We start from the raw sequence: 23,472 nt of genomic DNA on the forward strand, positions 1-23,472 counted from the left end.
CCCCCCAGGCCTAAGACAGTTCTCCTCACACCTCCGCCAGGTTGTGTGGCCCCGAAATTTCAAGCTCGAAAAACTTAAAAAATACGACGGCAAGAAGAATCCAGAGAACTGGATCACTCTCTATGAAATTGCCGTCCGATCAGCAGCGGGAGATGAGCATGTCATGGCCAACTACTTCCCTGTAGTCCTCGACCAGGCTGGTCATCAGTGGCTCCTTGGCTTGCCCGAGGACTCCTTCGACTCTTGGGAAGAGCTACGCCAGGCTTTCATCGACAACTTCATCGCCACATGCGAGCAGCCTGGAAACAAGTACGACCTCGAAAGGATAAGGGACAGGAAGAATGAACCTCTGCGCGATTACATCCGACGATTCTCGGATATGCGCCTTAAGATCCCGAAGATTTCCCACGACGAGGCCATCCCTGCCTTCATCAAGGGCTTGCGTTTCCATGAAGCGCTGAGGAACAAGCTGTTGCGCAAACGGCCAACAACGGTGGCGGAACTCCTCGCCACGGCTAAAAATTACGCAGATGTCGACGACGCAGAGAAACTAATCCGAGACGATGCGAGAGGTCCCGACCAGCCTCCCCGGCGAGATGACGGTCGCGGTCGCTACGACAACAGGAACCACCACCGCCCCGACAACCGCGATCACAGAGAAGGTTGGGATCAGCGCCGCGACAATCGCGATGATTTCAGAGGAAAGCGCCCCCGCGACTACGACCATGAAGTGAATACGGTCAAACGTCCCAACGGGCGGCGCGACTACCAAGAAGACTACAACAAAACTTTGAAGGGACCGTGCCAACTGCATCCAAAGTCTAATCATACCATGGAGGAGTGTCGCGTCCTCAAGAGCATCTACACACGGCGGGCCGCCCAAGACGACTCCACCAAGAAAAATGGCAAGCGAGACGGGCACGACCACGAAGACGAGGATGAGGACCAAGATAGGGACCCCCGACACCAATACGTCAGCCCCACTGACGTGGTCCACTCCATCTTCGGGGGCAAGGTCTCCATCGAATCTAAGCGAGAGAGAAAGCTATTAAAGAGAGCCTGCCTCAACATAGACAGCACGGACGGGCTGATCGCAGACCCAAAATTTCCCCCATGGTCGCACAGGGAGATCTCATTCAGCAGAAAGGATCAGTGGGCCGCTATCCCAGAGCCAGGTCGTTTCCCTCTGATCCTGGACCCTTGCATCAACAGCATCAGATTCAAGCGCATGCTCGTGGACGGGGGAAGCTCCATCGACAGCCTCTTCCGCAGCAGTCTGCCCGCCCTCAAAATATCTCCTGCACAACTAAAACCCTACAATGCTCAGTTCTGGGGGGTTTTGCCAGGTCAGAGTTCAGTGCCCCTCGGACAGATAACATTGCCTGTCCAATTCGGCACACCCGACAACTTTCGGACAGAGTTCATCAACTTTGTGGTCGTGGACTTCGATGGGACCTACCACACCATACTGGGCCGACCATCGTTGACAAAGTTCATGGCAGTCCCGCACTACTCATACCTGTCCTTAAAATGCCTATGGAGCAGGGTGTCCTAACCGTTAGAGGCAACGTCTACACGGTGTATACCTGCGAAGAGGAAAGCTTCAAGATTACCGAGGCAATCGACCTCTCAATCCGCATGGCAGAAACAGCAACCCAAGCCACGCAGCTGCCTCCCGACCAGCTCCCATTACCCGAGCAGGAGACCGCTAGAAAGAACTCAAAATCCAAGGAGTACAAAGAAGTGCAACTGGTCGACGGCAGCCCCGAGAAGACGGCCCTCATCGGGCCAATCTGGATCCAAAATAGGAAGACGCGCTCGTCAGGTTTCTAAGGGACAACGTGAGCGTTTTCGCATGGAAAGCCGCAGACATGCCTGGCGTCCCACGAAACCTGATCGAGCACTCCTTAAATGTCTCGAAGACCGCAAGACCAATCAAGCAAAAGCTGCGACGGTTCGCTCGTGACAAAAAGGAGGCTATTAGGACAGAAATAACACGGCTTCTAGCAGCCGGATTCATAAAAGAAGTGTATCACCCCGATTGGCTCGCCAATCCGGTTCTTGTACGCAAAAAGAATAATGAATGGAGAATGTGCGTTGATTACACTGATCTCAATAAACACTGTCCTAAAGATCCTTTTGGTCTCCCTCGCATCGACGAGGTGGTCGACTCAACGGCCGGATGCAAACTCCTCTCTTTTCTAGACTGCTACTCTGGTTATCACCAGATCTCGCTAAAAGAGGACGATCAGATAAAAACATCTTTCATTACTCCTTTCGGCGCATATTGCTACACGACCATGTCATTTGGACTCAAAAACACCGGAGCCACCTATCAACGGGCCATCCAGCAATGCCTCCACGACGAGATTCGTGATGACCTCGTCGAGGCCTATGTCGATGGCGTGGTCGTCAAGACAAGAGATGCAAGCACCCTAATCGACAACCTAGACCGAAACTTTAAGGCGCTTAATAGATACAAGTGGAAGCTTAACCCCAAGAAGTGCATCTTCGGCGTTCCTTCTAGTCTACTTCTCGGCAACGTTGTCAGTCGCGACGGCATACGGCCGAATCCCTCAAAAGTAAAAGCAGTACTTGACATGCGACCACCTAAAAATGTCAAAGTCATTCAGAAGCTCACCGGGTGTATGGCCGCGCTCAGCCGTTTCATCTCAAGACTAGGAGAAAAAGGCCTCCCTTTCTTCAAACTCTTGAAGGTGTCGGAAAAGTTCTCCTAGACAGAGGAAGCCGACGCTGCGTTCACCCAGCTTAAGGCTTTCCTCACTTCCCCGCCTGTTCTTACAGCACCTCAGCCCAATGAAGACCTACTCCTTTACATTGCTGCAACCGACAGGGTTGTCTCCACGGTAATAGTGGTCGAGCGAGATGAGCCAGGTCACGTCTACAAGGTCCAGAGACCCGTTTACTTCATAAGCGAAGTCCTAAACGAATCCAAGGCCAGGTATCCACAAATACAGAAGCTCATGTACGCTATTCTAATAACATCGAGGAAGCTGAAGCACTACTTCGACGGCCATCGAGTCTTGGTAACCACCAGTTTTCCTCTTGGGGACATTTTGCGCAATAAAGACGCCAACGGTAGAATTGTAAAATGGGCAATGGAGTTATGCCCATTTTCCCTGGAATTCCAGAGCCGCACCACAGTCAAGTCTCAGGCCCTGGTCGATTTCATTGCTGAATGGACGGATCTCAACGAGCCTCCCGTTCCCGATGTCTCCGACCACTGGTCAATGTTTTTTGACGGGTCCTTGAACATCAACGGCGCTGGCGCTGGGATACTCTTCGTATCACCTAACAAGGACAAGCTGCGTTACGTCCTTAGGATCCTTTTCCCGGCATCAAACAACGTCGCCGAATACGAAGCATGCCTACATGGCATAAGGCTAGCCGTCGAGCTGGGAGTCAAACGCCTCTATGTCTATGGCGATTCTGCTTTAGTTATCAACCAGCTCAACAAGGATTGGGATGCGACCCACGAGAAGATGGATCTCTACTGCAAAGAAATTCGCAAATGGGAAACCAACTTCTATGGCATAGAGTACATCCACGTGGTCCGGGATAAGAACCAGGCAGCTGATGCGTTGTCAAAGTTAGGGTCATCTCGGGCCCCGATCCCACGGGGTGTTTTCGTCCAGGACATCCATGAGCCAAGCGTGGGCTCTGGCCTGGTCGAAAAGCATCCCACGGAAACCATGCTCTTAGACGATGCCACTCCGACAACCAGTGGTCGTGATTGGCGTGCCCCGTTCATCAAGTACATATCGGATGGTACGGGTTTTCAGGACAAAACAGAGAACGAGCGCCTCATTCAACGATCAAAGAATTACATAATGGTGGATGGCAAACTCATGCGAAAAAATGCAAGCTCCGAGGTACTACTCAAATGCATATCTCAAGATGATGGCATCAAACTCCTCGATGACATACATGCCGGATCCTGCGGCAACCACGCTGCATCCAGAACGCTGGACGGTAAAGCTTTCCGAGCAGGATTTTATTAGCCAACCGCGATCAACGACGCCGAAAAACTGGTCCGACACTGTGAGGGGTGCCAGTTCTTCGCTAAAAGGACCCACGTACCTGCTCACGAGATTCAAACTATCCCGTCATCCTGGCCTTTTGCCTGCTGGGGACTCGACATGATCGGGCCATTTAAACCGGCACCTGGTAACTTCAAGTTCGTCTTTGTATTAATCGACAAGTTCCCAAAATGGATCGAATACATGCCACTGGTAAAAGCGACCTCCGAGAAGGCTGTGGAATTCCTCAGTCAAATCATACACAGATTCGGGATCCCGAACAGCATAATCACCGACCTGGGTACTCAGTTTACTGGCACTGCATTTTGGGACTTCTGCGATGACAGGGGCATAGTCATAAAATACGTGTCAGTAGCACACCCACGGGCAAATGGTTAGGTCGAGCGTGCGAACGGAATGATCATTGACGCCCTCAAGAAAAGGCTGTACACCGAGAACGACAAAGCACCTGGTCGATGGATGAAAGAGTTACCAGCTGTGGTCTGGGGTCTACGAACATCTGACATAACCTTTAGTTCTCCTAGGATTGAAAATTTCGACCAGTCAACAGCCGACAGCGCCAGTGAACTCAAAATCAACTGCATGGAGGAAAAGCGTCTGAATTCTTGTCTCCGAACAGCAAAGTATCTTGCGGCAGTCAGGCGGTACCATAACAGGAACATAAAGGACCGTTCTTTCGTGGTCGGCGATCTGGTACTCAGGTGGAAAACAAGCCAGGAAGGAATGCACAAGCTATCCACTCCTTGGGAGGGACCTTTTGTGGTCGCTGAAGTCACACGACCTACATCCTACAGATTGGCGTATCCAGATGGAACACGCGTGCCTAACTCTTGGCACATAGACAAACTGCACCGATTTTATCCATAAGTTCCAGTAACTTTTGCTTGTAAGTCTCTTAGTTGGCAGTAATAAAAGTTTTTCTTTTTTGGCTATACTTTGTTTACACGCAGAGTTTTCGGCGAAGAACAACAATATCCTCTGCGACGGAAATTCTTAACGACCATGAATCAAACACAGTGACACGTCACTCCGACAACTTCACAGCGCTCAAAATAGTAGTCATGACAAATTCAAAACTTTATTACAAACTTTACATACAAAGTTTACAATAAACACCCTGACGGGCGGACACTAGCCTACTCCTACAGGCTATCCTACTGGCCTACTGCTCGGGCTGATCACCCGCCTGGCCTTGCTGCCCGGACGAAGGGGTCGGGGCCACCGGCACCTGGCTGGTCGAGACCGCAGGCGTCGACCGCCCATCTCCCGCAATAGACGCGCCCGACAGCTCCCTGGCCGACCTGTCTGAACCTGGCTGGTCAGGGGGAGTGGCCGTTCCACATAGGTTGATGTCACCGATCACCGTCGACGACAAGTCCAGCAGACCTCCCCGAAGCTCGTCCGCCTCCTGCGGGCCGACCTCCTTGGGGTACCCCTTCTCCAGCCTGGTCAAATCGACCAGGGTGTAGTGGGCGCGCACCATGCTAAGGATGTGCGCACCAGCAAACTCCCCAGCATCCTTCACGAACTGCTGAAGCCAGTCCCACGCCCGTTGTGCCTTTTCAACTGGCGTCAATTTGGGCGCGCGGGGCTGGCTCTCCGGGAGCTCGGGGCTGATCAAGTCCAGGACTGGGGACACTCCTTTCCAGATCTTACAACAATTGACCTTCCAGGAGTCCCGATCCCTGACCAGCTCGTCCAGGTGCTTCTTGGCGTTCACCTTGAGCACTGCAAGTCAAGCAAGAAGTTAGATTCAGTATATCAAAGATAAAAGAGAGATAAACGACGAATAACAGAGGCGGTGTGTATTACCAGACAACTCCCGGTCCTCCGTCTCAGGTCCTCCTCTGCTCAGCGTCCGGCCTCCAGTGCCCCGGCAAGCTCTTGGCTGAGCTGCTCTTTCTCCTGCCGAAGGCGCGCGACCTCCTCCTCCATGTCTGCACGAATAATTCCCAGATCAGCAAATTCAAATAACGCGGTCACATACAGCCGCCTAAAAGTACGAGACTAACCTTCTCGCAGCCGATACTGGTCGGCTAAGCGTCGGGTAAGCTCGAGACAGTGCCCTTCCTGAGCGCTCTTCTCGGCTACTTTCTCCCCAATCTCCGACCGCAGACGGTCCACCTCTGCAGACAGGGCCTTATTCTCGGCCACAATACCTTCTATTTGGTCGAAGCACCTCTTTCGGTACTTCGCCGTTTTCATTGCGCCCTACATGGAAAACATGTGTCGACCCAACAATACAACATAACAATACAACATAACAAGTGCTAAGGATCACTTACCTTGACTTCATCCACGAGTCGCTTGGCCGCGTGCTCCACTCTGTCGGCCTCCTCCGTCTCCGCGAGCTCCTCATGCCCGATGAAGTGGTCCCCGCGTTGGCGCCACACATATACGTGCTGGCGGCCATCACGGGGGCGACCTTCAATTTCCTCCACCTCGTCGTCGGAGGATGCCCGGGCTTCCTCGCTCACTGCACCGCCACCAGTCGTGGTCGAAGGCATCACCGGCCCCTGGGCCAGGCCCGGGGCGCCTGCGGACGAAGAGGCCCCTGCCCGGGGTGCCGTTGGGACCCTCCTCTCTTCGGCAGGGGGAGGGGTTGGTGTTCTATCTTCCCCTTTCGCGACGCTACTCGGGGGAGCGGTCCTTCCTGCCTCCCCATCCCTTGGCGGAGTGCTCGCCGTGGCACTCGCCGGGGCAGACTCTCCCTCGATGCCTGTAGCAGCAGCTGCCGCCGCAGGTTGATCTGTGGTCTGCGGCGCCGCGTCTTCAGCAGCGCAAGCAGGCTCGGCCACCCTTTGTCCGGCGGCGTGGTCGGGGTTGACATCCGACGCCGCGCTAAAAATCAAAGCAGCATTTTCAGCAAAAAAAAACGCCAAAATACGTAAGTCGAACACTTACAGATCCGATCGACGGTGGGTCGCGGTGAACCTCCTCCGAGCCCGGCCGGTTGGCGCTTGGGCTCCCGTCTCTGTAACGCGCGGCCAAGGAGGATCGCTGGCCACCCGACCAGTGGTGGTCGGCGCACTGTCCGGACGGCTACAAGGCCGTCGGACTAGCGACGGTGCGGCTTCCTCCTCCTCGTCATCGTCGTCGGTAATCCGGACGAGCCGACGGCGCTTCGGTGCTTGGCTGCTCTCCGCTGGCAGCGTCGCCGCAGGCGAAGGATCCGCCGCCATTGGCCTTTTCCCCGACACTCTCTCCTCGGTGGTCACAATGGGATGGGCCTGGTCCTCCTCGCTGCTGGTGTACCGAGTACACCGAGCATCCTCCTTTGGCGGCTCCTCCCCCGCAGGATTTTCCATCCCGGGTGCAAGTGACACATACACCGTGCACCGATCCACATCTCCGATCTGCAAGAAGTAGCAAAAAAAAAGTCAGCAGCCGATAATAATGAATGCTAAGGAAAAATAATCAGTAAGATACCTTAGGAGCTGGTCGCCCCAACTTGAAGGCTTGCACCCGATCACTGCTACGGACGAAGCCCCCATCCGCGAAGTTGAACAGCTCGTTCAACAGCTGCTGCACCTCCGCCTTCTCCAAGACTTCAGGTCGCATCCTGGTCGGGTCTAGACTTCCGGCGTACTCGTACGCCGAGTGCACCCTCTTCTGGCAGGGCATCACCCGACGACAAATGAAGTTGCCGACCACGCCAAGCCCGTCCAGGCGCGACCAGTCGATCAGCTTCATGAGGTCCGCCACTTGACCGTCGAACTCTAGGCGGTCGGTCCAGCTCACCCTCTTCTCAGGGATGTATCCCACGTCACAGAACGTGGAGCTGCCCGGTTCCTCCCTGATGTAGAACCACTTCCTGTACCATTCGCTCAGGGAAGTGTTCCATGGACAGTGCAGGTAGCGGTTTTTCATTCCGTCGCGAAGGTTGAGGTATACTCCACCAGCAACCTTGGAGCCTCTAACTGCTCCCTTCTTTCTTAAACAAAAAAGATAGCGGAAAAGGTCGAAGTGCGGCTCTATGCCAACATAGGTTTCGCACAAATGGATAAAAGTAGAAATAAGAAGGATTGAGTTCGGGTGCAGATTGCAAATCCCGATCTCATAATAAAGAAGTAGACCCTGAAGAAAGGGATGAACAGGAACCCCAAAACCCCTCTTAACGAAGTCTTCGAACACCACGATCTCACCAGCACGGGGGTCGGGGAAGCTCTCTCCTTCCGGCGCTCTCCAGCCGCCGAGCTCTGGGTTGTGCAGAAGCCCCATATCGACGAGGTCACCAAGAGACTTGGCGGTGCTGCGGGACTTCTTCCACTCCTTGGCCATCAGCTCGGCCCTCTTCTTGGAGTCGCTCTTCGCCATTGGAGTCGAGGAAGTGGATTCGAAGGTGTAGATGGTTGAAGGAGGCAAGAGTGGAAGGTTTGAAGGCAATGGCAGGGTAAGCAGTAAAGGGGGAACTGTCGAGCTCTTATAACCCACAACTTCATCCCTCCCACTTCCCGCATTCTCGGGAAGTGGGCGGGCCATACGGCGGATGCGGCGTTTTGGTTTTCAATGATTATCGACAATTAATGCGGCGGAGTTTTCGTACAAATTGATGGTTTCCTTTTCTCAAACCGCGCAAAGGGTGGCTGTACAGTTGCCAGGCGCAACTTTTCATGCATCCATCTGACATCCCGTCGGAAGGTCTCGTCACGTCAACTCTTTGTGTGGAAAATTTTCAAAACAACCAGACAAAACTGGTAGGGAGTCAACAATCCGGGGACTGTACCGACCATCGAGCACTTGATGCTCGGGGACTGGTCGCCCAGTCTATCGGCTCAGAACTTCAAAGACTGTACCGACCACCGAGCACTTGATGCTCGGGGACTGGTCGCCCAGTCTATCGGCTCGGAACTTCAAAGACTGCACCGACCACCGAGCACTTGATGCTCGGAGATTGGACGCCTAGTCCATCAGCTCGGAACTTCAAAATATCGCACCGACCACTAAGCGCTTGATGCTCGGGGACGGGTCGTCCAGCATAGCAACGCAGAATTTTAAGGAGCACACTTGGTGCTTGGGTCCTGGTGGTCATACTATTGTACACCCGGGGACTAGTCGATCAGTCTATTCAATTGCAGATGGACTGGTAAATTTAATTTTTTAGACCTTGCTACAAGGCTCATACTTCGCCTTCCAGCAAGCTCGGGGACTACATCGGTACGATGCATCTGGTGATGCATCTCAGTTACAGAATTTCTTTGAGGACTTTTCTTTTGACCCTGGCACCACGTACCTACGTCACCTACTACCAGGCTCGGGGACTAAGTGGGCACACTTCACCTTGCGGTGAATATGCTTGCTTTTTTGAGGTTTATAGTTTTCTTAAAAGTAAAGTGGGCACACTTCACCAGGAAAGAAATCTTTTTTAATTTAGAGCACCATGCATTCTTCGAACAACCAGCTTCTTCGACGACAATGTTGATCAACTGTCTTTTGAGTTGGTCAAAGTACCGTTGCAACTGTTTGGGCGACTTTTTTGTTTACTGAAGACGTCAAGCCTCACTGATCGAAGAAGCTCAAGACGACGTGTTACATCACAATACATGGTGCTCGGGGACTAGCTGTGGGGGTATAGACCCCTATACCCTTACGGCTAGACTTGGGCCAGGAGGCTTGGCCCATTACGAGACAAGCTCAAGGTTTGATCCGACAGCTTGGAGTTTCGTGCAAGGAAACAAGACGTGGAGATCAAGCAGGATTCTAGTCGGTTAGAATAGGAATTGATATCGAACTATCTATGGCAATTGTAACCGACTAGGATTAGTTTCCAGATCTGTAACCCTGCCCTCCGGACTATATAAGGAGAGGCGAGGGACCCCCCTAGGACATCATATTCTCTAAACACAAATCAATACAACCAGACGCAGGACGTAGGTATTACGCCAACTCGGCGGCCGAACCTGGATAAAAAGCTTGTCCGTGTCTTGCGTCACCATCGAGTTCGTAGTTTGCGCACCGTCAACCGATAAACTACTACCGTGGGTATACCCCAAGGTAGACTGCCGACTAGCTTTCGTCGACACCGAGCGACACCTGTCCGCCAGATGGCACCCGTACACCGGCGACGGCCCCGCTCGTCAGCTCCCAGCGCGCGAATGACCTCCACGGCGATGCCCCGGACGCAGTGGACGCGTCCACTCCCTCCTTCCACTCACTCTCTCGCCAGAACGCGGCCGCAGCGAGCTCACCGTCGCGAGCTCACTCCGACGAGCTCGTGCGCATTCCTTGCTATGCCATTGCCCACCAAGCTTCACCCAAAGCTCCGCCGTGAACCGCTCTTCATTCTCCACCCATCATCTCGCCGTAAGATCCACCGGTGAGCCGCCATTTCCTTCTTCCCCAAAATCGGGTCGCCGTGACCATCTTTTCCGGCGAGCCCAATGCTGAGCTCATCAGGGCCTCTCTTCTTCTCTGGTTAGGTCCTAGAGGTTGCTTAGGTTCCTAGCAAGCATTTGCGCCACTTGGTGGACGCTCTACCGAACCCACCGTCGCCGGACACGACGCGCAGCGCCGCCGTGTGTCCGCCGGAGTTGGGGTCTCTCGTGGCCAGCGCGTTCCACAACGTTTCTAGCCAAGCCGCTTACCTAGGAAGCTTCGCCATAGTCCGCTGGTGCTGTAGAAGGCTTTAGGTCACGCTCTACCGGCCCAAGGGCTCCGGCGTAACGCCGAGCACCTCCGCCGAGCCGCCATGATCGACGGCGAGCCCCTTCCGGTGGCTCCGCCGTGGGGAAAAGGGGATCAATCGAGTCACTAGAGTCTGGGGATCACGTTGGTGCCCTTGGTTTGGCCGGAGACCTCGCCGTCGCAGAGAAATCGCCGGCGAGAGTCGCCTCGGCCGTGGGGGAGAAGAACCTGACATGCAGGGCCCGCTGTCAGTGTCACCTCCCTTCCCTCCTTTTCTTTTATTCAAAATCCTCATTTTTGGTCTTCTTGCAAAAATTATATCTCCTGTTTCTGAGATCCAAAAATTATGAAACAAATTTTGTGGTATTCCTTGAGATGGCTAGTTTTTAATAAAAATATAAAATTAACCATGTTTTCTTGGAAAATATTTATTAAGAATTTAATCTTGTTATTCATGGATAAATTCATATCTCTGGTTATACTGTTTAGTTTGCCATGAAAATTTTATGGTAGTCTCTGTGTGGTACTAGAGTGCTTTGATAATTATTGCATGATTTGTGGAGTACTGCAGCTTTGTTATGTAATTTATGTTTGAGATTTGGCTTGTTTCTTTAATTAAATCATATAAAATAATTGGTGCTTATGCTGGTGCTCTATTTTGGTGGTAAACTTGTTTATGGCATTCATAATATGTAAATAATCTGAAATCTATTGTTTGACACCATATAAGTCATGTTTCTGAATTTATGAAATAAACACCTTGTCACATGTTAAATGCATATCTTTAATCTGGTATGTGCAATTGTTCTGAATTTTTTATGGTGATGCCTTGATGCCCTACTTGTGCTTCTGTAATTTTTGTAGATTTTTCTGAGCATTTGACTAGTACCTTGTAATTATGCTCCTTTCTAGAATTAATTAATAAATGCCTTGTTAAGTAAATGTTTGAGGGTTATCATCTGATGTTTTGGTTGTCTTATGATATGTTTGTGCTCATAAGCCATATGGTTGGCATGGTTTATGTTTTGGTTATGTCATCAAATAATTAATTAAAGGGTTTAAGGCTGTTCTGGACTGCAAGGGAGTAATTTAACTTTTGCTTAATGATAACTTAGTTTTCTGGGAAACTTGTCTAAATCAAAGTTGTTGTAAACTTATTGAACTCGCTGTGGTTTAAATTTGGGGTCATTTGGCCTAGTAGTTTAAAAGTTATAGCTTTTCCAAGTTAGGTTCCAGAAATAGGTGCTCTCTGTTTTTCTAGGACAGAACCTGGAACTTTGTTTAAATGACTTGTTTAATGTATGAATCTTGCTGTGATGTTTAAAGATGATTTGTAGACAATTTTATAAGCTTTCCAGAATGTCCTCACTTATGTTTGTTGAATCTGCCTAGCACTAGTTATGATCTGTTTACTGAGCTAATTCTGTTATATGTTGCTTGCTGTTATAGTCTATCATGATAGGTTTTGGGGCAAGTCGGACTCGAGGAGCCCGAAGAAGAAGTTGAGTGCCCAAATCACGAGCCAGCTTCATTTGTGAAAGGCAAGCCCCGGAACATTTTAAGCCTCCCTTTACTTGTGAAAGTTTATATAATATGTTATATATATATTGCTGCATTAAGTATAGGAGTTGTGATGAAACCTTTGCTGCATTTTACTCCTTCCTTGTCTAGATAATTCACCACACCCTGGTTGTAGAGTTAGGATTGAGTAGCAGCTTAGCCATGCTTAATCGGTAGAAGTCGGGTGATTTCCGGTCACCTGCGCGATATAGGGTTGTGTCGGATCACGATGGTCTATATGTGCTATCGTGGGTGGAACCTGATTAATTTGACTTAAGCCGGGCAGAGTTTTGCAAGGTTGTAGTAACTCCGTCTGTGACAGCTAAGGACCGATCGTTGTACGTCCTCTTGTCATGTTGAACGCATGCCTAACACTTAGTTGGCCGGATAACTCGTTCCGACCGCGAAGCCGAGTAGTATGACTCAGGCCGGAAGACCGGCAAGTATAAAGTGCGCACTACCGGAGGAAGTGCGGTGTGCGGGGGACCATTGGCGTAAGCCCAAAGGCAGGTGAGTTAAAATTCCTGACCTCCCTGGCAGAGTGGTAGCCCTGGGAGTGCGGCGCTGATCGGAGCCGCGATTCCTGAGTTGTACCAAAGGTGACCCGTTGGCTCTCCGACGGGGGATGCTTGGGTGAGTGCTACGAATAACCCTCCAGCTGGATAGGAATTCGATTCGAATCGCCGTCTCTCTCGGTTAGTGAGCACTTGACAGAGCAGCGGCAAACGTAGCATTCACTAATGAACTTGGTTCATGATAATGATGATAGCGAAGAAGAACATATGGTGAACTAGATATGGTTATTATTGTTTGTAATAATCAAGTGAAGTGTTTAGTTCAGTTGCTAATCTAGTGGTAGGCTGATGATAAATAAATATGATGCTCTTACGATGGGTTAGCCATAATAAAGGCTTTGGGCAAAATGTTGAGTCAGCCAGCTCTACTTTTATATTAGCCTTGCATGATCCTTGGTGTCTTTTATGTTTTACTAGACGGGTAAGTCTAGCTGAGTACATTCTCGTACTCAGGGTTTATTCCCACCTGTTGCAGATGACATCTTTTATGACGGCTTCTGCAAGACCTGTCTCCATCCCGCTGGGGATGAGGACTAACCGTTGGGCACGGTTCTCTAACAACTTCGTACCTGTGCTTTTGGAAGGGTGATGTAGACTTTGGCTGTAACTTGAACTTATGAACTGAACTCTGGAAAGTGTGTGTGTAACTATTTTGCTTCCGCTACTTCGAACAAGTGTTGTAATAACTTAACACTCCGATGTGGTGCCGCTTCGACGGCAATGAATGACCATGTAACATTCGCTGTGTTGTGCTGAATTATTACGATCTTGGTTTGTTGCAAGTTGGTTTGAAGTCCTTCGTGATTTCAATTGACTACCGGGATTATATGGGCTCAAGTTTGGAAACTTGATTGCTGGTCGATCGTTTCTACACTTGAACTCTTATAATTTGGTCGGTTCTGTGATAGGTCATAGTTGGTACTCCCTTCTAACGTTGAAATTTCGACCAGCGAAAAAAGGTAAATTACTCGAGGGAAAGATCTTTTTCATTCATGCGTTCATTCATAAGGCCTTGGTACAGAAAGTACATTGGAACATAAAGCTTTGAAATTGTAGGGGTAGAATCGACGTAGTTGTTCGATGTTCCACGCGTTGGTGAAGATATCCCCTTTTTCGTCCGTTAGCTTGTATGTTCCCAGCTTCAAGACCTCGGCCACAACGTATGGGCCCTCCTAAGGTGGAGTCAGCTTGTGGCGTCCTTGATTGCTTTGCCGCCGCCGTAAGACGAGGTCGCCCACGTTCAGATCTCTCTTGCGTACGTGCTTGTCGTGGTAGCGTCGAAGCTTCTGCTGGTATCTGGCGGAGTTGAGAAGGGCCATGTCTCGAGCTTCCTCGAGTTGGTCGACCGCATTCTCTCAAGTTTCTTTATTTGATTGCTCGTTGTATGCTTTGAGTCGAGGGGACCCATACTCGAGGTCCGTCGGGAGCATAGCCTCAGAGCCATAGACCATAAAGAATGGGGTGTATTTTGTGGCCCCGCTTGGCGTCATTCTTAAGCTCCATAGGACCGAAGAAAGCTCCTCGACCCATTTCTTGCCGAATTTCTTCAAGCGGTTGTAGATCCTTGGTTTGAGCCCCTGCAAAATCATGCCGTTGGCACGCTCGACCTGGCCGTTAGTTCGAGGGTGGGCCACTGCAGACCAGTTCACACGGATGTGATGCCGATCGCAGAAGTCCAAGAACTTTTTGCCGGTGAACTGAGTGCCGTTGTCGATGATGATGATGTTGGGAATCCCGAACCGGTGCATGATGTCGGTGAAGAAAAGGACGGCTTGCTTGGAGCGGATGTTTGTGATGGGTCGAGCCTCGATCCATTTGGAAAATTTGTCGATGGCCACGAACAAATGGGTGTACCCCCCTTTCGCCTTCTGTAGAGGTCCTACTAAGTCGAGCCCCCACACCGCAAACGGCCACGTGATGGGGATCATCTGGAGAGCGTGGGCAGGCAGATGCATCTGTTTGGCGTAGAATTGGCACCCATGGCACGAGCACACAAGCTCGATGGCATCAGCTACGGCCGTTGGCCAGTAGAAGCCTTGTCGGAAAGCGTTCCCTACGAGGGTCTGTGGAGCGGCATGGTGGCCACAAGCCCCCGAGTGTAGATCCTCGAGGAGCTTTCAGCCTTCTTCTATGGTGATGCAACACTGCAAGATCCCTGTTGGGCTTCGTCGGCATAGCACATTGCCCTCACTGTAGATTACATACGTTTTGGCCCGTCAAGCGATACGACGGGCCTCGGATCGATCTTCTGGTAGCTCGCAGCGGAATAGGCAGTCGAGGAATGGCGTGCACCAGTCAAATGGTTGACTGGGCTGCTGTTCCACCTCCATTACCTCGGCTGCCATTAGCAGCGCTTCGATGGTGTCGGTTTGCTGGGCAGGAGTGGCTTCGACACCAGCCCCCGAGCCCAAGTCGACGGATGGCTCGTGTAGATCTCTCGAGAATGCGTCAGGTGGCACCGTGCCTCGAGTCGACGCGATCTTAGCGAGTTCGTCGGCCGCCTCGTTGTAGCGTTGGGCGATGTGGACGAGCTCGAGGCCGTGGAACTTATCCTCGAGCCGTCGGATCTCCTTGCAGTACGCCTCCATTTTCGGGTCGTGGCAGTTTGAGGCCTTCATCACTTGGTCGATGACGAGCTGGGAGTCGCCTCGGATGTCAAGGCGTCGGACTCCTAGCTCGATGGCGATCTTCAGACCGTTGACAAGGGCCTCGTACTCCGCGATGTTGTTGGATGCGGCAAAATGAATCCTGACGACATACCTCATACGAACGCCCAGGAGCGAGATGAATACCAGGCCCACCCCAGCTTCCGTTTTCATGAGAGACCCGTCGAAATACATCGTCCACAACTCTGACTGAACCTGAGCCGGGGGGAGCTGGGAGTCTGTCCATTCCGTGACAAAATCCACCAGGGCTTTTGATTTGATAGCTTTGCGGGGCGCGTAAGTGAGGGTCTCACTCATGAGCTCGACCGACCACTTTGCGATTCTTCCCGTGGTCTCCTGACTTTGTATGATCTCACCCAAGGGGAAGGATGAGACCACTGTGACAGGGTGGCCGAGGAAGTAGTGCTGCAGCTTGCGTCGGGCAAGGATTACAGCGTATACTATCTTCTGGATTTGTGGGTATCGTGCCTTGGTTTCTGAGAGCACCTCGCTGACGAAATAGACTAGCCTCTGGACCGGCAGCGCATGCCCCTCCTCCTGCCTCTCGACCACTACGGCCGCACTGACGACCTGGGTCGTCGAGGCGACGTATACAAGCAGAGGTTCTGCGGGTTGTGGTGGGACCAAGACCGGGGCAGTGCTCAGTGTTTTCTTCAAGTTATCGAGGGCTTCCTCGGCCTCGGGGGTCCAAGAGAAACGCTCGACTTTCTTCAGGAGTCGATACAGTGGCAACGCCTTTTCTTCCAACCTTGAGATAAAACGACTCAGCGCCGCTAAGCATCCCGTGACTCTTTGCACGCCCTTGACGTCTCGAATTGGCCCCATTCTCGTGATGGCCAAGACTTTCTCGGGATTAGCCTCGATGCCGCGCTGGGAAATGATGTAACCCAGGAGCATGCCTCGAGGCACGCCGAAAACACACTTCTCGGGGTTGAGCTTGATCTGGTTGGCGCGTAAGCAACTAAAAGCGATCTCAAGGTCCTAAATCAGGTCTCCCCGTTGCTTTGACTTGACGACAATGTCGTCGACGTAGGCCTCGACCGTCGACCCTATGTGCTTGCCAAACACGTGGAGCATGCGGCGCTGGTATGTTGCTCCCGCATTTCGAAGCCCGAACGGCATGGTTACATAACAATACATCCCAAAAGGCGCAATGAAAGATGTCGTGAGCTGGTCGGACTCTTTCATTTTTATTTGATGGTAACCAGAATAAGCATCAAGGAAAGAAAGGGTTTCACATCCCGCAGTAGAATCAACAATTTGATCGATGCGTGGTAATGAAAAAGGAACTTTCGGACATGCTTTATTTAAACTCGTATAATCGACACACATCCTCATTTTCCCATTTTTTTTCTTAACTAGTATAGGGTTTGCTAACCAGTCGGGATGGTCAACCTCCTTGATGAATCCGGCCGTCAAAAGCTTGTGGATCTCCTCGCCAATGATCTTGCGCTTCTCCTCATCGAAGCGGCACAACCGCTGCTTCACTGGCTTGGAACCGGCTCGAATTTCCAAGGAGTGCTCGGTGACTTCCCTCGGTATGCCCGGTATGTCCGAGGGACTCCATGCAAACATGTCGGCGTTTGCATAGAGAAAGTCGACGAGCACGGCTTCCTATTTGGGGTCGATGTCGGCGCTGATCGTCAGCACCTTGCCGTCGGAGCCGTTGGGGTCGAGTGGGATCTTCTTTGTTCCCTCAGCCGGCCGGAAACTGCCCGCGTGGCGCTTGGGCTCTGGAGCTTCTGCGGCCAGTGCCTCGAGCTTTGAGGTGAGCTCGGTGGCAAACTACGCAGTAGCATTGTCGCCGCTACGACGTTCTGGCCCGCTCGAGGGAAACGGCTGACAGGCTGCTCAGGCTCTCAGTCTCCGACGATCTGCTGGTGCACCTCTTGAGCCTGTCTGCGGACACTTCCCCCAGGTGGGTAAGGTAGGTCCTGCTTGAGGATCTGCTCAAGCAGAACAAGGTGCTCTCGATCCTCGTCAAGCTTTGTCTTGAGCTCTCGCAGCTGCGCAAGTTGCGCGGCTCTATCTTCTTGTGGAGGTGGGTCGACCTGTCCATCGTTCCCAGGCGTCTTGGGGTCTTCCCTCGCTGCAGGGGCTCGACCGCCAGCAACGGCATCTTGCGTCTCGTCGGTAGTTTCTACCGCCCCATCGATATGGAAGCATTCCCTAGTAGCGTCGTAGCTGTCGGATTCCGAGCCGGAGTCCGGCTCGGCGGCGTAGAAGCATCCGCGTCCTTCCTCCAGCAGCCGCTGCTTGAGGGAGGTAATCGTGTACCGCCCATGGCCTAGGCAGCGGAGGCCTCGTACCTGTGAGAAGTCTGGTAGCTCGGTCGTCTATCCCTAGACTCCAGGGTCGCGTGGGAGGACCATTGGTCTCTCCACGTACGTCTGGGCGTTTGGACATATCGTCCTAGCGAGCAATGCCGCGGCATTGTCCAGGCCGAACGGTAACGCTCTTCTTAGGGCGAACAGCCCATCTGGAAGTAGTCTAGCGGTGGGGGAGAGCGCGCGGGGCACGTCACCTCCTGTCGTCGTGCGATCCTCATGGCTCTGAGCCGTCGTACCGGCGGTTTCGGCGCGCGGGGCTATCGGCTCCTGTGCCACCTCCTGCCTGGCACAAACTGTCGGTCGTGACGAGGCAGAAGGGCGATGGCGGTGCTGTCCACGCCTCTTTTTGGGCGGCGAGGCATGGTGGCGAGGACGTCTCGGGGCCCTCAACCGTGTTGGCGCAACGCGGGCTCCTCCCGGTCCTTTGATCGAGAGCAAGATCATGTCATAGCCGGAGCCAGTAGACATGAACTCGAGACTCCTGTTGACGGTCCTTAAGTATCAAATTTAAATATCAAATAAATAAAGAAAAGGATCCAAATGAAATCAACATCTAGACTTAGGGTTTTATCTGACAGAATTCCACAAGTTTTGGTGTTTGTCTATTTCTGTAGGGGGTTATCAGGAAATATGAAAGAAAGGCCCACACGTCGGGATTACATAGAGATATTAACGTGCCGCGCAATTATCTTACATCTAGAAGACTCTAGAAGCCACGTGACCGAAGCGGAGGCGAAACGGGGCCAGAGGCAGGGCGCCCGCCCTTTTCTCCTGGGCGCCCGCCCACCTCCTGAGTCCAATCAGGACTCTGCTTCGTGGGAGATCTCCACCGACCTAAAGGATGAATCTAAACCATACAATCAATGTCGGTTTGATTCAACAGCCCATATTCACTTGAAGGGACTATAAAACCAGACCCCCTGGCCCCTGGAGGAGAGAGCCTCTCAACCCTAATTCATTGTTCCTCAAGGGAGAAGAAGCCTCTGATCAAGATTAGAGCCACCACATCAATTAGATATCTAGATTAGCATAGCTACATAGGATTAGAACTAGAAGGAGTCAATCTTCGATTGGTTTCCGGATCTGTCAAGAGGATTCTTGGTAATTCTCTAATTGTGCTTCTAATTGCTTTCTAATTATCTTTGTTCTTCAATATTATGAATATGACTTTGTTCTACTTCAATATATTGCTTATGACTTTGCTCTGCTTGTTTATATTCAAGATTATATTGTTCTTAGTTTATCATAGTTATGTACTTGGCTTAGTTAGATTGGATCTATATACGTGCTTAGGATCGTATAGCGTTTATCCATCGGATCCATGGGTAAATGATAGATATTGTGTAGGTGTGGTGCTTATACCGTATTTATCTGCGATTGTACCCAATATGCCAGATCGTGGGGTGGTTCGTGATAGTGACAGCTTCATTGATTCTTATATAGTCCCCCTCTCGTGTATTGGCTGGCAGAGCAATATTATTACAGGGGAGTGATTGCTATGTTTCTCATTTACCTTGCTAATATCACTATGCATGGGCGTAGTCTTATCTCACAATGATTGCTAAGTATGCTTGCACTAATTATGATATACTAGATTATATAGTTGAGAATAACTTAGGGAATATTCTTGTAGTTCGTTCTAATACCATGCTAATGACTTTCTAGAGTATCCAATTGAGGTGCTTATCATATTTATTATGTGGCTAGATCAGATTAGTTATCCTTGTCACTATTCATTATTTCATATATCTTTTATGTGACACTTATCCCTGTATGAAGAGTTAGATATAATGTTCTCACTTATACATGCAATGATAGATGCTCAATCTCATATTCTATTCTGTAATCAATAGTGATGATTGTTAATTCTTTCCCAGTGGTAAAAATATAAATAACGATACCTGGAATACTTCCCAGTTAAAATGCTGCATCGGTATTAATCTGTGCGCTTGCAGATCCCATTCATTATTTATTTAGAAGAGCAATTGCATATTTCAATACCGCGTCTCTTATATCATGCTGGGGATGACAACTTGGCTTAAGTGGTGTGAGGGATAGGTTTGGCATTTTTGGCACCGTTACTAGATTTAGAGAACTTAGACTACTTTTGGTAATGATGTTAAGAATACCCAACAAGCATTTTTGGCGCCGTTGCCGGGGAAGGTTGATTACTAATCAGGAATGGAATAAAAGATTTTGAGTTATCATTCGCATTACTAATATGATTGAGCTTATCTATTCTCTCATACAGTTTTACTCCGATATTTTTCTATTTTATCTTATGTAGGGGAATGTATGAATAGAAGACATCTTCCAGGAAATTTTGTTGACAATCCCGAAGCGTTATTCAAAAGAACTAGAGCCAAGCTCAAAAAGAGATCATCAACACTTCAGCAAGAAGCTTCATCCAATCAAGAAGATCACCGGAATTTGTCTTCAGAGTTCGAAGCCATGGCGAACAAATCAATCCGTGAGTTCTTAGCTCCCACTATGGACAACATCCGCACTGGACCTGCTGCAGAGATCGACGGCAATTTTGAGCACAAGGCTGGACTTATCAACATGGTGCAATGTAACCAGTTCTGTGGGAAGGCACATGAAGATGCTAGTGCTCATTTACAACACTTCCTGGAGCTTTGCAACACATTCACCATATCAGGAGTTTCCAAAGATGCTATACTACTTCGCCTCTTCCCATTCTCACTATTAGGGAGAGCGAAGCAATGGTTCTACGCTACAAAGGAGAAGAATACTACGTGGACACTCTGCTCAACAAACTTCCTGGCTAAGTTCTTTCCCATGGGCAAGACCAATGCTCTCCGTGGGAAGATTACAAGTTTTCAGCAACAACATGACGAATCTGTTCCAGAAGCATGGGAGTGCTTCCAAGGCTACATCCTAGAATGTCCCCATCATGGAATGGAGAGTTGGCTATTGATGCAGACGTTTTATCATGGGCTCGGCAACAGTGCTCGAGAAACCATGGATGCTGCAGCTGGAGGAGCATTCTTATCACTTACTATACCACAAGCCACAGCTCTTGTGGAGAAGATGGCGTCCAATCAAAGCTGGAATGAAGAGAGGACCCAGACACGCAAGAGAGGTGGAGGTATGCATCAGCTGAAGGAGGTAGACATGCTGTCTGCAAAGCTAGACCTGCTCATAAAGAAGCTCGATGATAGAGCTGGAGACAAGAAAGAAGTTATGCACATCTACGACTCTCACATGACTTGTGAGGAGTGTGGAGACACTGGACACTCAGGCAACCACTGCCCCGAGATGCTTGAGGATGTGAACTTCGTCAACAACAACAACAACAACAACTACTACAACCGTCCTCAACAAAATCAAGGTTGGAATCAACAGAGGCCTAACTACTCAGGTAATTATCATGGTAACAATTCTTACAACAACAATAATAATTTTCCACCTCTAAGAGAGTTAGTGTCTAATCAAGGAAAGCTAATGGATAACCTATCTAAGAAATTGGCATCTAATGATAAAATGCTAGAAAATATAAATAATAGAATGGATAATTTCTCTACTGCCATCAAGAATCAAATTAGCTTTAATAAAATGATTGAATCTCAGTTAAATCAAATAGCTGCTGCTGTTCCTACTACTAACCCCGGTATACCATCACAACCGAAAGGATTAGAATCTGCAAATCTTGTAGACATGTTTGATGCAGGTAATAATTGGAGTAACCCCATCACTGAATTCTCTACTGACCTTCTGCCGGTCAAGAGAGGCGATCCAGGATGCCCCGTCATCCTGATCTCCATCGGCATGGTAGACATTCCAGAAGCACTCTGTGACTTTGGCTCTAGTGTCAACATTATACCCAGGGTACTCTATGAAAAATTCTTTCCATATCCTTTATTAGAAACAACCATGTGTTTGCAGTTTGCAGATCGGACGATAACTTTTCCAAAAGGAATATTGAAGAACCTTTGCGTCCGAGTTGGTACCTTGTATGCCCTAGCAGACTTCGTACTGGTAGAGACCGGAAATGATGAGAGAGCACCTATCATCCTAGGGAGGCCATTCTTGAACACCACGGGAGCTATCATCTACGCTAGAGCTGCCAAGATCAGTTTCTACGTCAAAGGGAGGAAGGAGACATTTTTCTTCAAGAACAAGACTACATAAATTCCAGATCAATCCAGACGTGAATCAAGGAAGAGGACCAACAGGAGAAACAGGAACAAGCAAGTGTGGACTGAGTCAGCTAAGATGGTCACTGTAGTTCATGGAGGCCAAGATCACCAACTTAAGTCACCGTTTTTGACCAAGAAGGACGACCCAGGAATGCCAAGCATTTACTGCTCCATCAATGGATACAACTTCTACAAGACGACTTGTGACACCGGATCGGGCGTCAACATAATGGCCGCAGTCACTTATCGGCTCTTGTTCGGGACCATGCCCCTAAGACCAACATACATTCAGCTCTAGATGGCAGATCAGACATTTCGAGAAGTTAAAGGAATAGTAACTGATGTCCCCGTCAAAATAGACGATCACTTTGTCTACACAGACTTTCAAGTTATTGACATGGGAGAAGACGAGTACGATCCACCCATCATCCTTGGAAGACCGTTCCTCAGCACCGTTAAAGCAATTATCTACATTGAAACCGGAGAAGTCCATATGCACTTCCCCTCAGAGAAGGTACGCCGTTATTTTACTGTCCCTAACTATATCATTGAAGAATCTAAGCAGGTAAGAAAGCGACGCAACCGCAACCAGAGGAGGCAGATCAATAGGGACGGATGGGCAGACTATGAAGGAGAAGTGAGAAGGTCAGAGGACGTAGAGTTTAAACAGAATTAGCCAGAGGAGACTGAAGCACCAAGTCAGGTGTGGAAAATGAAGATAACTATACATGAAGAGGAGGCGCCGCCGGAAGTACCGACTACGCCACCCAACGAACCTCAGGACAATTGAAAAAATGGAGAGTCCCGTTCAGAGGACTTAAAAACACCGAACGCCTTGCCAAGAGGTAAACTTGGTAGTTATCCTTTCCCTTTCAATTATTTTAAATAGTTTACTTAGTTAATTAAATTTGTGCTATCCTAAAAATAAAATAAAAATTTCTTTTCTGCTTTATAAAACAAAAATATAAAAACAGGGAGTAATAATTATTAAGGAGTCTCAACATGATAAAGGCTAGATATTTATGCTAACACTTAATCAGTTCCACAAGCTTTGTTGTCTATTTGAGCTCCACAAAATTTAAGAAGACTAGTGTTGATATTTGGGAACGCAATAAGGAATTGATCCGCAAGCGCACGGATATCGGTGAGCACTTCACCCGGGAAATTATCCAGAGTATCGTATTTATTTTTTTACCACTAGGAGAAAGAGTGCATCTGACTAACCAGTTTATTACTACTAACCTTTAGGCAAAAAGAATGTCTTTCGATGTGAGTGATAAATAGAGAAGACTGCAACCGTAGTCTCCTTCTAACCTTGGTAAGGATGATCTACTGTTCTAATGGGGAGGCTAACGGAATCTAGACACCACAAAGGATGTTCAACCCGCACCTATAAACCCTATCCTTCCTACTAACGAGATGTGATCTACAAAGGTAACTCGGAATTGTCACATTCCTCACTACTACCACGGTCCAGCTAGTCAGGGAATATCTAT

General features: G+C 49.7%; 1 protein-coding gene across 1 annotated transcript; it reads right to left on the minus strand.

The window, feature by feature from the left end:
* LOC110430431 (atherin-like) lies at window positions 5,778-15,408 on the minus strand. The gene is made up of 4 exons (XM_021448107.1): window positions 15,349-15,408; window positions 7,317-7,417; window positions 6,461-6,902; window positions 5,778-5,789 (listed from the first exon to the last, which is right to left on the minus strand). The coding sequence occupies exons 1-4, from the start codon at window positions 15,406-15,408 to the stop codon at window positions 5,778-5,780; spliced, it is 615 nt and encodes a 204-aa protein (XP_021303782.1).

Source organism: Sorghum bicolor, chromosome 9 (genome assembly GCF_000003195.3).
Source record: "Sorghum bicolor cultivar BTx623 chromosome 9, Sorghum_bicolor_NCBIv3, whole genome shotgun sequence".
Lineage (NCBI taxonomy): Eukaryota > Viridiplantae > Streptophyta > Magnoliopsida > Poales > Poaceae > Sorghum > Sorghum bicolor.

Coding starts and splice junctions, on each gene's coding strand:
- LOC110430431 (XM_021448107.1), bottom strand. CDS start 15,408: ATGGAGGCGTACTGCAAGGAGATCCGACGGCTCGAGGATAAGTTCCAC. Junction 7,418..15,348: donor AGTTCCACGGCCTCGAGCTC/GTCCACATCGCC, acceptor TACTTCTTGCAG/ATCGGAGATGTGGATCGGTG. Junction 6,903..7,316: donor GAGGATGCTCGGTGTACTCG/GTACACCAGCAG, acceptor TTTGATTTTTAG/CGCGGCGTCGGATGTCAACC.